Source organism: Palaemon carinicauda, chromosome 4 (assembly GCF_036898095.1).
Source record: "Palaemon carinicauda isolate YSFRI2023 chromosome 4, ASM3689809v2, whole genome shotgun sequence".
Taxonomy (NCBI): domain Eukaryota; kingdom Metazoa; phylum Arthropoda; class Malacostraca; order Decapoda; family Palaemonidae; genus Palaemon; species Palaemon carinicauda.
Window position 1 is genome coordinate 173,485,557 of NC_090728.1, and position 12,228 is coordinate 173,497,784.

The window sequence follows — 12,228 nt, forward strand, 5'->3', positions numbered from 1 at the left end:
ATATGTTCGTCATATATTTGTACATTATTTATCCACTTTATTCTCTCTCTCTCTCTCTCGGCGTTTCCTTTCCTATATAGTTTTGTGAAATATCGTTGTCCAGTCATTCGGCAATGAGAAGTCATTTTCGCTCTTTGCATCGAAAGAAAACTTTGTTTCTTCAATATCCTCATCACTGTAGGATTCAGAACTTGTGCTCTCATTATCAAACAGGTTATCATTATCAAATTCCTCAACAACAGTATCGTTTATTTCATCTAAAGAAATAACCTTCACCTTTAGACCGCTCATTGTAAAAGGAATAACAAACAACCTTATCTGCATGAACGCCCGAAACGCACTGAAAGGAAACCAGTTTTCTAACATCAAGCTACCTTCAGAAAAATAGTTGCCAGACATCATATAAGTTTCTATTTACAGCCCCCATATGCTGAGTGTTGCCAAGTGGTGATCCTATACTTACTATACGAGTAAACGTATTATCACGAGACTGACGACTTGATAAAGGCAGTTAACGTCATGAACGGAATATGCAGTTGAAGGCGGTACCGAGTAGATCGCGGTGAACGGTTTATCACGTGGGTGACGCTTAACAGGTTAAATGATGAGGGTTTGTATTTCACGGAGGAACAAACCTTATCTTACAAGCAGAAGTGGAAAAGATGCAAGGGTGTGCTACTCTAGTTCAGTACTGGTCTCCAGGCTTCTACAGTCGCATGTTCTTGGTGAAGTCCAGTCATCAACTTCTCAGCTCGGAACCATTTTGTACTTCGAAACTTCATTCAAATGGAGATGGCAAACACTGTACTTGTGTGCTTTCAGTAGATGTAAGGACACATGCTTCCAAATACCAGTGCATTAGTCCTCAAGGACTTTTCTCTGTTTCAGCCTTGGAAGGGAATCTACCAGTTCAAAGCCATCTGCTTTGGACTGTCGACCTCCTCTCAAGTGTTTACCAAAATGTTCACTCTAGTCTTAGCGTGGGCTCTCTCCAGAAGTATTTTGTCTTCTTCAATACCTGGATGACTGGCTGATCTTATCTCCTTCACAGAGACAGCTCCTCCAACAGTATGATGAAGTTCTCTCTTTTTGGCACTATCGGGAGATTTTGATGATTTTAACCCAAGCAGAGGAGGGTTTACCTGGGCTAGATGATATATAAGGTATCGGGGAATGTGTTCTCCTCAGAAGACAGAGCCCCAAATCAGTAAATTTTAGTAGAATTTTCCTTCCTTCACAAGCCACAACTCCTAGTGGAACAATGACGACTTCTGGGCCACTTGTTTTCCCTGGGAAAACTTATTTCATGTTACACTAGAGATCCCTTCAGTGGTGCCTAAAGAGATATTGGTTAGCAAACGACAACCAACACCATATATAGTACCCAGTAATACAAGGAAGTAAAGTAAGGAAGGACCTGTATTGGTGGTAAGCAATGACAATTTCCTAAAGGAAGCATCCCTAGAATTAGAATGCCCACTACAGGAGATGCTTCGATTCTTGGATGCATCAAAAGAAGACTGAAAACTTGGGTGCACATCTGGAAGGACAGATTGCAGCAGGACTTTGGTCCCAGCAGGAGAAGACCTTGTATATTAATCTGCAAAAGCTGAAAGCAGCTCTTGAAGCTCTTTTTTTCCTTTCAACAACAACTGTTAGCCCACTTGGTAGCGTTAATGAGCGACAACAATATTTCAAATATCTTTAGAAAAATAATCTGGAGCAATCCCCATACTTCAAGGATGGTTTGTTACCATTAATTTAGACCAGCAGAGTCTAGAATTTTAATTCTATAACTCTCCCGTCTCATTCCTTCACTGGTATCATCAATATGATCATCAGGGAAGGTTCTTAGAAATAAACAGAATTTTAGTTATAAACTTTATTTCCATACTTACCTGATATTCGTATAAATACCAAACCTCCTCTCTAATGACATGTGATGTCAAGATGATATGGAATAGTTAGATTTTGAAATTGAAATAACAAGGAGGCACTGGCCTTTCGCTTCTTGCCATCAACCGCTAGTGTATCTCGTTATTGTACTTTACTATTAACCGCTAGTGTATCTCATTATTGTATGTTACTAGAGGCACATGTCTATTGAAAGGAAAGAAAATTGTATAGTTTCTGAAGAAGAAGCATTATGAACATCAGGCGAGTATAGAAATAACATTAATAAAATTCAATTTTTCAGGTTCTGGTCCCAAAATGTGAAGAATATTGGGGTAAAATGATTGAAGTCGAGATTATCGAAACTGGTAAACATTACATGCGTGGACGTCCTATTGATACATCAAAGCTTATATCCCCTTCCATACAAGAGCCTTTACCAAAGGGAATTGTGTCAGGCTTGTCGCAGTTGGTGAATACCGAAGATGAGGCAAATAAGCATAAATTAAAAGAAGAATTAGTTAAACAGGAGCGTTACATAATTCTTAGTTTTATACTGCTAATTTCAGCCCTGTTGGTTAAACTTGTTTGGGTATGTTTTAAAATGATGAAGAGTATTTGATTTTTAATAATTCAATAGTTTGTTGTGTTTTCTGGTTTCGAAGAAAATTTTCCCTTTATATGTCGAAGCTTGATAATTTTTTATAATAAAATTATGTAAAATAATTACTCTTACAGTACATGTTTTTATACATAATTGATAATTCCTTCCCCAAGGGGAAAGTACAGACATATCAATAAATGAAAATTTTATTCACAACATTCATCATGAAACATTTACATAAATAACAAAGAAAAAAAATTTGTCCTTAATATACATAAACAATATACAGTAATAAGCAAATCGTCAAAGTATCTAAAAGTGATGATTTTTTTCTGTCACAACAATACTTTTTGTTACTTGGAATTAGGTTCAGTTTCATTGCTAAATACTTCACTGACTTGGTTACCACTCCTGGCTCCATCCAAAGAATTTGCATGAAGAGTTTTTGTCAAAGATTTGTAAACACCTACTGCAGAACTAACAATACCTGTGACATCTGAAACATTAGCTGGCAATATAAGTGTGTTGTTTGTATTTGCAAGATTCTGGAATGCTTGAATATAGGCTTGTGCTGTTGCTAATGATGCTGCATTCAGTCCTAAAAAATGAAAAATATGTAAGTAATGCAGTATGACAAATGTGGAAGTAATTTGTATTTTCCCTAACCATACAAACCTAAGCTTTTTACTATGGACATATTGTTCTGTCATAGTTGGAAAACTAGCCATAATATTTTTATGCGAGGTAAAAAAATCTGCTCACACATTGCAAGTCTATCCACTTTTGATTGCAGGTAAAACTTTCTAAGGGGGATAGGTAATGGCGGGCCAAGTACGAGTAAAGAGCTCAGGTTTGTATAGTTAGGAATAATACAATTGTTCCGTCACTAAATACAAACCAATGCTATTTATAGGGGATTACTTTTGGCAAAGCTGAAAGACAAGCCATTAGACTTTTAGCAAGGGTTAACCACCCACCTACTGTAGTTGGGAGGGGGGGGGGGGTGTAGTAGCTACCCCGCTCGCTCACACACGTGAGTTGAGAACCCACTTTACTTTTGGCGTGGGAAAGAGACGTCTCTCTCCACCCTCCGACTTACTAGCCTTTTGACTTATTTTTTCATAAGATTGTTTTTCTTTTAAATATATATGAAAACACTTCTAATGTCTTTATATACATTTTAAGCTTGCTCTACATTGAATGTTGCTGTGTGTGTAACAGCATAGAACCTTCTCTACAATCTTCACCCCTTGGACGTTGGACAATTCTTAGGCTGGTGGCCTTCCAAGTGACTCGGCCTCAGCCGCAGAGGTGTCGGTATCGTTTGGATACCCCTCCGTTCGGATGTTAACGTCACTCTCTCTCCGAGTTTTTTTAGGATAACTGCCTTGCGGCCTTCACTGAGCTTGGCTGACAACACTACTCTCCTCTGCGGGGGGACACCTTTCCTATTTGCAGGTTAGGTAACACTCCTGAATGGTTTTCTTCATTAAGTTGAAATAATAACCGTTTGTGATTTAAATTTTTCAGCTCTCGACGCCATTTTCCTTCATGTGGCAATCGGCAAATGGCCTCTCTTAGCCGGCGGAGGGAGTGCATAACCTTTAGCTTGTCTGCTCCCCCTCGCCTCTCGGGGAACCCCCTTCCCGCCAGAGGGTCGAGTGGTTCTCCCGAGTAGTTGAAATAATTGTATTTCTTTTTTACAGTTCTTACGCTGCTGCTCTACTTCTCTCGACGATGTCAGCCGGCAATGAGAGTGCCGATTCCTTGGTATGTTTCTGTGCTCTCGGGGACACCTTAACCATCTGCGGATTATGTGCTCCTCCTGAGGAAGTTTTTCTAACAGCTGAAGAATGACGGGAAAACTAACGAATACTTAGTAGTTGCAGATCAGCGAGTCGGTGAATAACGAATTGCCGGAGAATGACGAGTAGCTGGTGAGTGACTGGAAACTGGCAGTCAGCGAGAAGGCAAAGAAGGATGGACTGCTGGCAGCTAACGAGTCACAGGAGAGTGATGAGAAACTGGAGGACTGCAGACAGTCGGCAAACCCTGAACTGTGAGAGCTCTATTAGCTGTCGGAGAATATCACAAATTTTAAGTAATTTCGAGGTCAGCGAAGATCTCCCGAACTCCCGAAGGGGAGGACGGAACAGGAAGATGTCTAACAGACATTGGGGTCTCTAGAGGGGGATCTCACTCTAGGACATGAGATGCCCGCCCGCAAGAGAGACTTGCCTCGTACTTTACTCCGCTGCCGACGCAAGAGTTGGCTCAGTGGGGGGGGGGGGGGGGTAGTCTTTGGCGATGAAACTGCTGTGATGAGAGGTACGTGTCGGCAATTCTCCCTGCAAGCATGAAGGTTGCTAGACAGAAGTTGATGAAGGGAAGTTCTCCCTCAGAAGTGAGAGCAACCCGACACTTGGGGAGGATAACTCCCTCAGAAGGGAAAGTTGTCTAACCCCTGGAGGCGGACCTTCGGGCAGTGCTCTCTACTTCCCGATAAGTAGCATTTTTCAAGTTGAAGGTCTGCATCGAGCGCTACCTAAGAAACGTAGCCGAAGCTAGTTTCTAGGTTCACCCCAAAGGAGTCCAGTATAGTATGACACTGCTCTCGTTCCTACGCCCTTTTGGAAAGGACGTCACCTTCGTAAGGGTCGAAGTCAGCGTGATAAACAGGAGCAGCCACAGGCGCATGAGAACAGGACTGACGGCGCAGGGACAGTAGATTCCATAAGAACGAACGGATCTGCTCTTCTGCGTCAGCTGCCTTAGTCGAATGAAGAAGCACGGCATCGCTAACTGAGGAATACTTCAGATCGGAGACAGTCTTCCCAACACTCTCCTTCTTGACCTTCTTGTTGTTCATCGGGTCATTGGCACTTGCCAATCCTGTTTGCCAGTTCCTCGTAGGGGTTCTTCCTTTCGTTCTCCAGCCTGGAAGCACCGATCGTCAGATGCAGATTACCTTTCACCCTTAGAGCGTAAGTGTTCCGTTTCCCACCGCTCTCCGGAATGTCCAGGACATATCGCCGGAAGGGCGACTCCCGAAAACTCTCCTTTGGGAAGAACTTACATTTAAGGAGACCAAACAGGTAAGCCATTGTGTTTCGTTCCCCTGTAAGGTGTAACCATCGAAGCCGCAGCCGTCAGTTGATCTAGGTAAGTAACCCTGTCCTATTGTTCAGAAACTTCGAACCTCTCGTGGGACTTTTCAGCCAGTGTGCAAAGAAGCTTGGTTCCACGCCCTGGTCAGAGCAGTCCACCAGGAGTTTGTGGGAGGTGTTCTCCTGATCCCAGACTCAATCTACAGTCCACTCTCCTCAGGAGCCCCGGGCATCTTCCATTTCTTCCTTGAAGAGGAAACGATGAGTAGATGAACCGCAGGACTCATCCCAGATCAAGCTGACAACGGTACGGATATCGAAACAGAGGTTCACCATTCATCTCTCGAGCCAAGAGTCTTTCCTTTGCAGCATGACTAATGATCCAGATCAATGGTTACTATGCTAAGGAGAAACTGGGAGGCCCTACCTCAAGAAAACTACAATAGCTCGCCCTCGAGTGTCGGTACTCTTCATCAGCTCAGGGAAAGTCAAAAGAAGGATCACCAAGAACACGTTCATGTTTCAGATTCGCAGGGTCATGGACCAAGTATTGAATCCTTATCCTTCTCCTTAGAGAAAAGACCAAGAGCTCATAACGTTAGGGGGCAGGAATATGCCCTAGTGTTTATAAGACTTCTCTGTGACACAGACCTTGTCAGCAGGCATGTAGAAGTCTCAAATGACCTTCACTGTCCACTTCCTGCAAGGCGTGACCCACAGGAACATGGAGACGTTCTCCATGGATCCTGTGGTGGCTACACCTACACAATAAATGGTTTTTTAACCTCAGGCTCCTTGATGGAGAAGTAGCTGATGAGGGAGGGTCAAGTTTAACCATGGTTAGATCTGAGATGAATGACTGGCTCTTTCTTTCTTTCATCTTCCACCCTGTTGAATTACAGCACCTAAGGTACTCTACTAAGCTGACCTCCACTGTCTGCAAGTAAAACTATTTCCCTTGTGTAACTTGGTATAGATAGACAAACTAGTTATGTCCCCATACAGGGGGCGAGGTGGGATTGTGTAACGTCCGCGATACCCTTGGAAGAGTACGATGACTGTACCAGTCATAGGGCTAGTATCACATGCACACAGCTTGTGTAGGCTGCGCACCATGCACAGCATTGTTTTAGCAAGGTGCAGGGTTTCCACCAATTATGTGCAAAATACATAAAGGGGGGAAAACACCAGGTCAAACCAAAAAAGCCAGTAGGCAAGGACTTCTACCCTCCTTAGGGTAAGTCATCCCCTATAAATAGCATTGGTTTGCACTTAGCAACGGAACAAATGACAAATTTGGAAGTAATTAGCTATTTATATAGATTGGCCTGCCAGCACCAGTGACCCTTGAAGTCCTACCTCCCGGCAAAGTGGATTCTCATCCCAGGTGTGTGAATGAACGGGGTAGCTACTACCCCCACACCCCCTAACTAGCGGGTGGGTGGTTAACCCTCACTAAAAGTCTAATGGCTCGTCTTTCAGCTTTGCCGAAAGTAATATCCCTATAAATAGCTACAGGTTTGTATTGTTAGGAAAAATACAAATTACTTCCAAATTGGTCATGTTATTTCTAAATTTGTTCATCTGTTCTTACACAAATACAAACCATTCACTTTTTACTATGGAGACTCACCCTTAGGTGGGTGGAAGTCCAAAAACCCAACTGGCTGGGAACTTGACCTTGGGTATGACTGAGCTTGTGAGAGGGGTATCCGTCACCTAGCGAATTCTTATGTAAAGTGAGAGAGTAGATGGCCTGGGTACTAGTGGCGAATGAGTGGAAACTTAACACTACGATTTGACCAAGTGAAGTTATTACATTGTGTAGCACTCTCCATACTAAACTCAGACATTGCCCGAATCCCCCCACAGGGAGGACGGGGACATAACATCTATATATACTGAGCAGCCTGTCCCTGATACGTATATCATACTATTGTAAAATTTATATGAAATCCCAAGCAGACTGGAATGGGATTTTGCATGATCTTTTGTGCTTGAATTGGTCACAATTATATAGTAGTGTAGATCCTGTTGTCCCTTTGAATGAGAATCTTGTCAACATAATTGATGGGCGTATCCTTTCTCGTGTGCTAAGGTACCGAGTGAAGGACAAACCGTTGTTCAATGATGATTGTAGACGTACTTATTTGGAAAAGCCGGAGGTCTATCATCTTTGGAAGGGTAACATCAGATTTGACCTGGAACAACTATACCCAGCTTCGAGCTTTTGCTCAGAGTTTATACCTCAACTGAAAATGAGTACAATTTAACCATAAAAGAAACCCCTTCTGGTACAACTCAGGAACATAAATGGTGGTCTACCCTTAAATCTGCACTCCTTGGTGTAGATGCAACAGTTCCTCCTTTACTTAAACCAGATGGCTCAGTCACTCACTGTCCAAAGGAAAAGGCAACCCTGTTGGTTGATGTTTTTGACAATAAACAGAGTAATGAAAAACTTGAACTTCCTCATTCCTGTTTTCCAGAGGTTAAACTACCTAATTTAGCTTTTCGATCTCGTGAGATTAAAGCTCTGTTGATGGACCTTGATGCTTATGGAGGTGTTGACCCAAATGGCATTTTTCCTTTGTTTTTTATAAAGACAGCAGATTTCTTAGCTCCAAAGTTATGTTATTTTGCGCAAGTTAGCAAGAAGAGGAGCTTTTAGCACTTGTTGGAGAATTGGTAATATTACTCCTCTATGTAAATGTGTTTGTGGTAGCTCAAGTTCCACTGATTACCGCCCAATTTCCATAACTCCCATATTATCTAAAGTTTTTGAACGTCTTAATAGGTTTGCTGAAGGTAATCATCTATTCCCTAGTTTGCAATTTGGTTTTCGTAAAGGCCTTGGAGCATGTGATGCCCTTACAATCATCAATGCTGTACAGAAATCCCTCGATTGTGGTCAGGAAGTTCGTATGATTGGCCCTGATTTTAGTGCTGCCTTTGACCGTGTTAATCACGAGGCCCTTGTTTTCAAACTCAAACAGTTGGGAGTGGGTGGGTCGATTCTTAGCATTATTATTGATTTTTTAAGTAATAGATCTCAAAGAGTTGTTGTTGATGGGCACCATAGTGAGTATAGGAATGTGATATCCGGAGTTCCACAGGGTAGTGTTCTTGGCCCATTACTTTTCATACTATATACACATGACAAGTGGTTTGGCCTAGAAAACAAGCTTGTTGCATATGCAGATGATGCTACTCAAATTGCATCAATTCCATCCCCTGAATGTAGATCTGGGGTTGGTGAATCCCTTAATAGAGATTTAGCTAAAATTAGTGCATGGTGCTAATTATGATGTATGAAGTTGAATCCTAATAAAACTCAAAGTATGATTGTAAGTAGGTCAAGGACGGTGGCTCCTCAACATCCGGATCTCAGTATTGATAATGTTTCTTTAAATTTGTGACTTAAAATTTTAGGTGTGATTCTCGATAGCAAATTTACTTTTGAGAAACAAATTAGGTCTGTGTCTTCTTCAATTGCACAAAAAATTGGGTTTTTGAGAAAGTCTTACAAGATTTTCGGTGATCAATCTATTCTGAAGAAGTATTTTAATTCTTTCATTCCACCTTGTTTTGAGTATTGATCTCCTGCCTGGTGTTCAGCTGCTGATTCTCATCTTAATTTGTTGGACAGAAACTTAAGGTCTATTAAATTTTATTCCTGATCTAGATATTAATCTTTGGCACCGTTGTTCAATTAGTTCATTATGCATGTTGCATAAGATTTTTCATAACTCTTACCATCCTTTACATTCAGATCTCCCTGGACAATTCTATCCTGTTTGTAATACTAGGCAGGCAGTTAATTCTAATAGCCTGGCCTTCTCCATCATGAGGTTCAATACTACACAGTATTCTAGAAGTTTTATTTCAGCTATTACCAAGTTGTGGAATGATCTTCCTAATCGGGTAGTTGAATCAGTAGAACTTCAAAAGTTCAAAGTTGGAGCAAATGTTATGTTGACCAGACTGACACGAGTCTTTTTATAGTTTATATATGACATATCTGTTTTTGATGTTAATAGTTTATATAGGACAAATCTGTTTTGACGTTGTTACTGTTTTTTAGAATGATTTATTAATTTATTCTCATCATTTATTTATTTCCTTATTTCCTTTCCTCACTGGGCTATTTTTCCCTATTGGAGCCCTTGGGCTTATAGCATCTTGCTTTTCCAACTAGGGTTGTAGCTTGGCTAGTAATAATAATAATATAACATTTCAGGTTACACAAGGGAAAAAGGACTTAGGGGAAGGTATCCAGGCTCCCGTGGGTTACGTCTTGCAGGTAGTGGGCTGTGAAGGTTTTTTTTGACGCTTTCAGACACCCGCTTGTAGGACCTACACTGCAGAAATTTCTTTTGGATGCTAGGGACATACTAACACCCATAAAATCACACGAACTCTGGGTCTGTGATCTCTTGGGGGGGGGGGGGGGGGGGTCATGTTTCAGCGCATGTTCAATGAAATGGGGAATCCACGCTGAGATCGTGTTTTTCGTGACTCCTCTTGACCCTGCCCCTGCTAACAAAAAGTTGTTTGACATGGGGGGTGAGATCCAGAAATTCGTTTTAAGATAGCCCTTCAGCGCTCTCACAGGATATAGTTACAATTGATCAGGATCATCGGTTAAATGACAGAGACTCGAAATCTGGAAGGTACTGAACGTAGGGTCAGCTACAGGCAGAGTCCAAGTCTTGGCAATGAACTCCAGAACGAAGTGGAGCGTTACTTGCGCCCATCCCATTGAATGGGCTATGTCACAGGAAAGACAGCATTTTGCTGACCTGTTTGGCAGAGGCCATGAGAGGAGGAAAACCATCTCAAGGGGTTAGTCATGATCCAAGGACTTAACGCAGCAGTTTGTAAAGGTGCTCCTTTCATGGATTGTAGTACACAAACTTCATTCCAAGGAGGTGGTCTAACTTCCAATTGGGGGCATGTAAGTTCAAAACTTCGTATGAAGAGAGACAATTCTGTCAAGAAGGAAATATTAACTCCGTTCAGTCTAAAGACAAGGCTCAAGGCCTAGCAGTTTTTCTACCCAAGGTATAATAAGAACTTCGCTATCACTGGAATAGTGGCATCGAGAAGTGAGATTCCTTCCACGATACGAACCACAGATGACAGCCCACTTTGCCTCGGTACTTCTGTGAGCAGAAGTAGAAGGTCTGAGTACCATTCTGCTTGTTGCTACAGCAGAGCTATCAGGGTCATGAGAGGTCTTGCAATGCTTTTACCTTGTTGATGTCTTCTTAGCAGACAAGGGAGGGAACGTGTAGACATCCAGGCGGTTCCACGGACGTTGAAAGGCATCTTGTAGAGTTTCTTGGGGATTCAGTACTAGCGAGCAATACACCAGAAGCTTCCATTTCAGGGAAGTCAGGAACAGATCTACCATTGGCGAACCCCACAAAGTCAAGACTTTGTTGGCTATCCGAGGAAGCCAAGACCACTCAGAACCAACTATCCGAGTCTTTTAGCTCAAGTTTGTTGGCAATGACGTTATTCTTGCCCTGAATGAAATGGGCTGACAGGACAACTGATTTGTCTTCCGACCATCTTCGTATTTCAACACCCAGATGGCACAGCTGCTAAGAAAAAGTATCTCCTTATTTGTTTTGATAAGTCACTACCGTCGTGTTGTCACTCATCAACACCCCGAAGTGTTCTGAAAAGAGCTGTTGGAAGTGCTTGAGGGTCAGAAAGGTTGCCCTCATTTCTAAGAGGTTTATGTGGCACTGCTAATTAGATTCCGACCAGTGTGGAGGTAATGTGTTGCAACAGGTGAGCCCCCTACACTTCTTTTGATGCATCCATGAAGAGCATAAAATCAGGGGGAGGGAAGAGAAGATCTACTTCCCTGAGTAGGTTGGTAGCACCTACCCACGTCTCTCTTTAGCTCTGATGCTTTGGAACTTGGAAGTCTGAAGGATCCCTGTGCTGAGACCAATGGGTTTTCAGTTGCCATTGGAGAGAATGAATGCGGAGATGGCCGTTAGGGTCCAAACGTCTCAAGGAAGTCAGGTACCCTAACAAGCGTAGCTACAGGTGTTCTTGTTAAGAGTCTCGCTTCAGGAAGAGACGTGCCACTCTCTAAGTCCCTACTCTGTTTGGGATGGAGAAACCTTGCTTAATTGGGTATTATATGCATCCCAAGATATACCAGGTTTTAAGATAGTTGCAGAGAGGATTTCTCGTGATTTAACCTGATCACGAGATCGTGACAAAACTCTAAAAGCTTGAATCTGTGTGGGAGAAGGTCTCTACAAAGTCTACTAGAATCAGCCAGTCATTTAGGTAATGCAATAGATGAATAGCATTGATGTAAGCCCAGGCTGAAACACAGTACCTTGAACTGGTATATCTTTTCATAAAGGATGAATCATAGGTACTTCCTTGACTATGAGGTATTGGTTACTGGAAGTATACATCTTAGATGTCCAGTGTTATCATGAAGTTCTTCAGTCTGACAGCCTGTCTTACTGTATCTGCCATCTCCTTTAAAGGGGTTTACAGAACAAACCTGTTCAGGGCAGAGAGGTTAATAACTGGTCTCCAGGTTCCAGACACCTTCTCTACAAGGAAGAGTCGACTGTTGAAGCCTGG

At 42.2% G+C, this 12,228-nt stretch overlaps 2 protein-coding genes across 5 annotated transcripts in view; one reads left to right on the forward strand and one right to left on the reverse strand.

Moving 5' to 3' along the window:
* LOC137640199 (threonylcarbamoyladenosine tRNA methylthiotransferase) overlaps window positions 1-2,622 on the forward strand; it is a 103,969-nt gene extending 101,347 nt beyond the window's left edge. The window contains exon 11 of the mRNA XM_068372733.1: window positions 2,198-2,622. Coding sequence (XP_068228834.1) covers window positions 2,198-2,515 — 318 coding nt within the window. The 3' untranslated portion in view covers window positions 2,516-2,622. The remainder of the gene's footprint in view (window positions 1-2,197) is intronic.
* Window positions 2,623-2,689: 67 nt separating this feature from the next.
* Window positions 2,690-12,228, reverse strand: part of Stoml2 (stomatin like 2) — a 77,069-nt gene continuing 67,530 nt past the window's right edge. For all 4 annotated transcript variants that reach the window (XM_068372735.1, XM_068372737.1, XM_068372736.1 and 1 more), the window contains exon 8: window positions 2,690-3,095. In XM_068372735.1, the coding sequence (XP_068228836.1) occupies window positions 2,851-3,095 (245 nt within the window). In that variant the 3' untranslated portion in view covers window positions 2,690-2,850. The remainder of the gene's footprint in view (window positions 3,096-12,228) is intronic.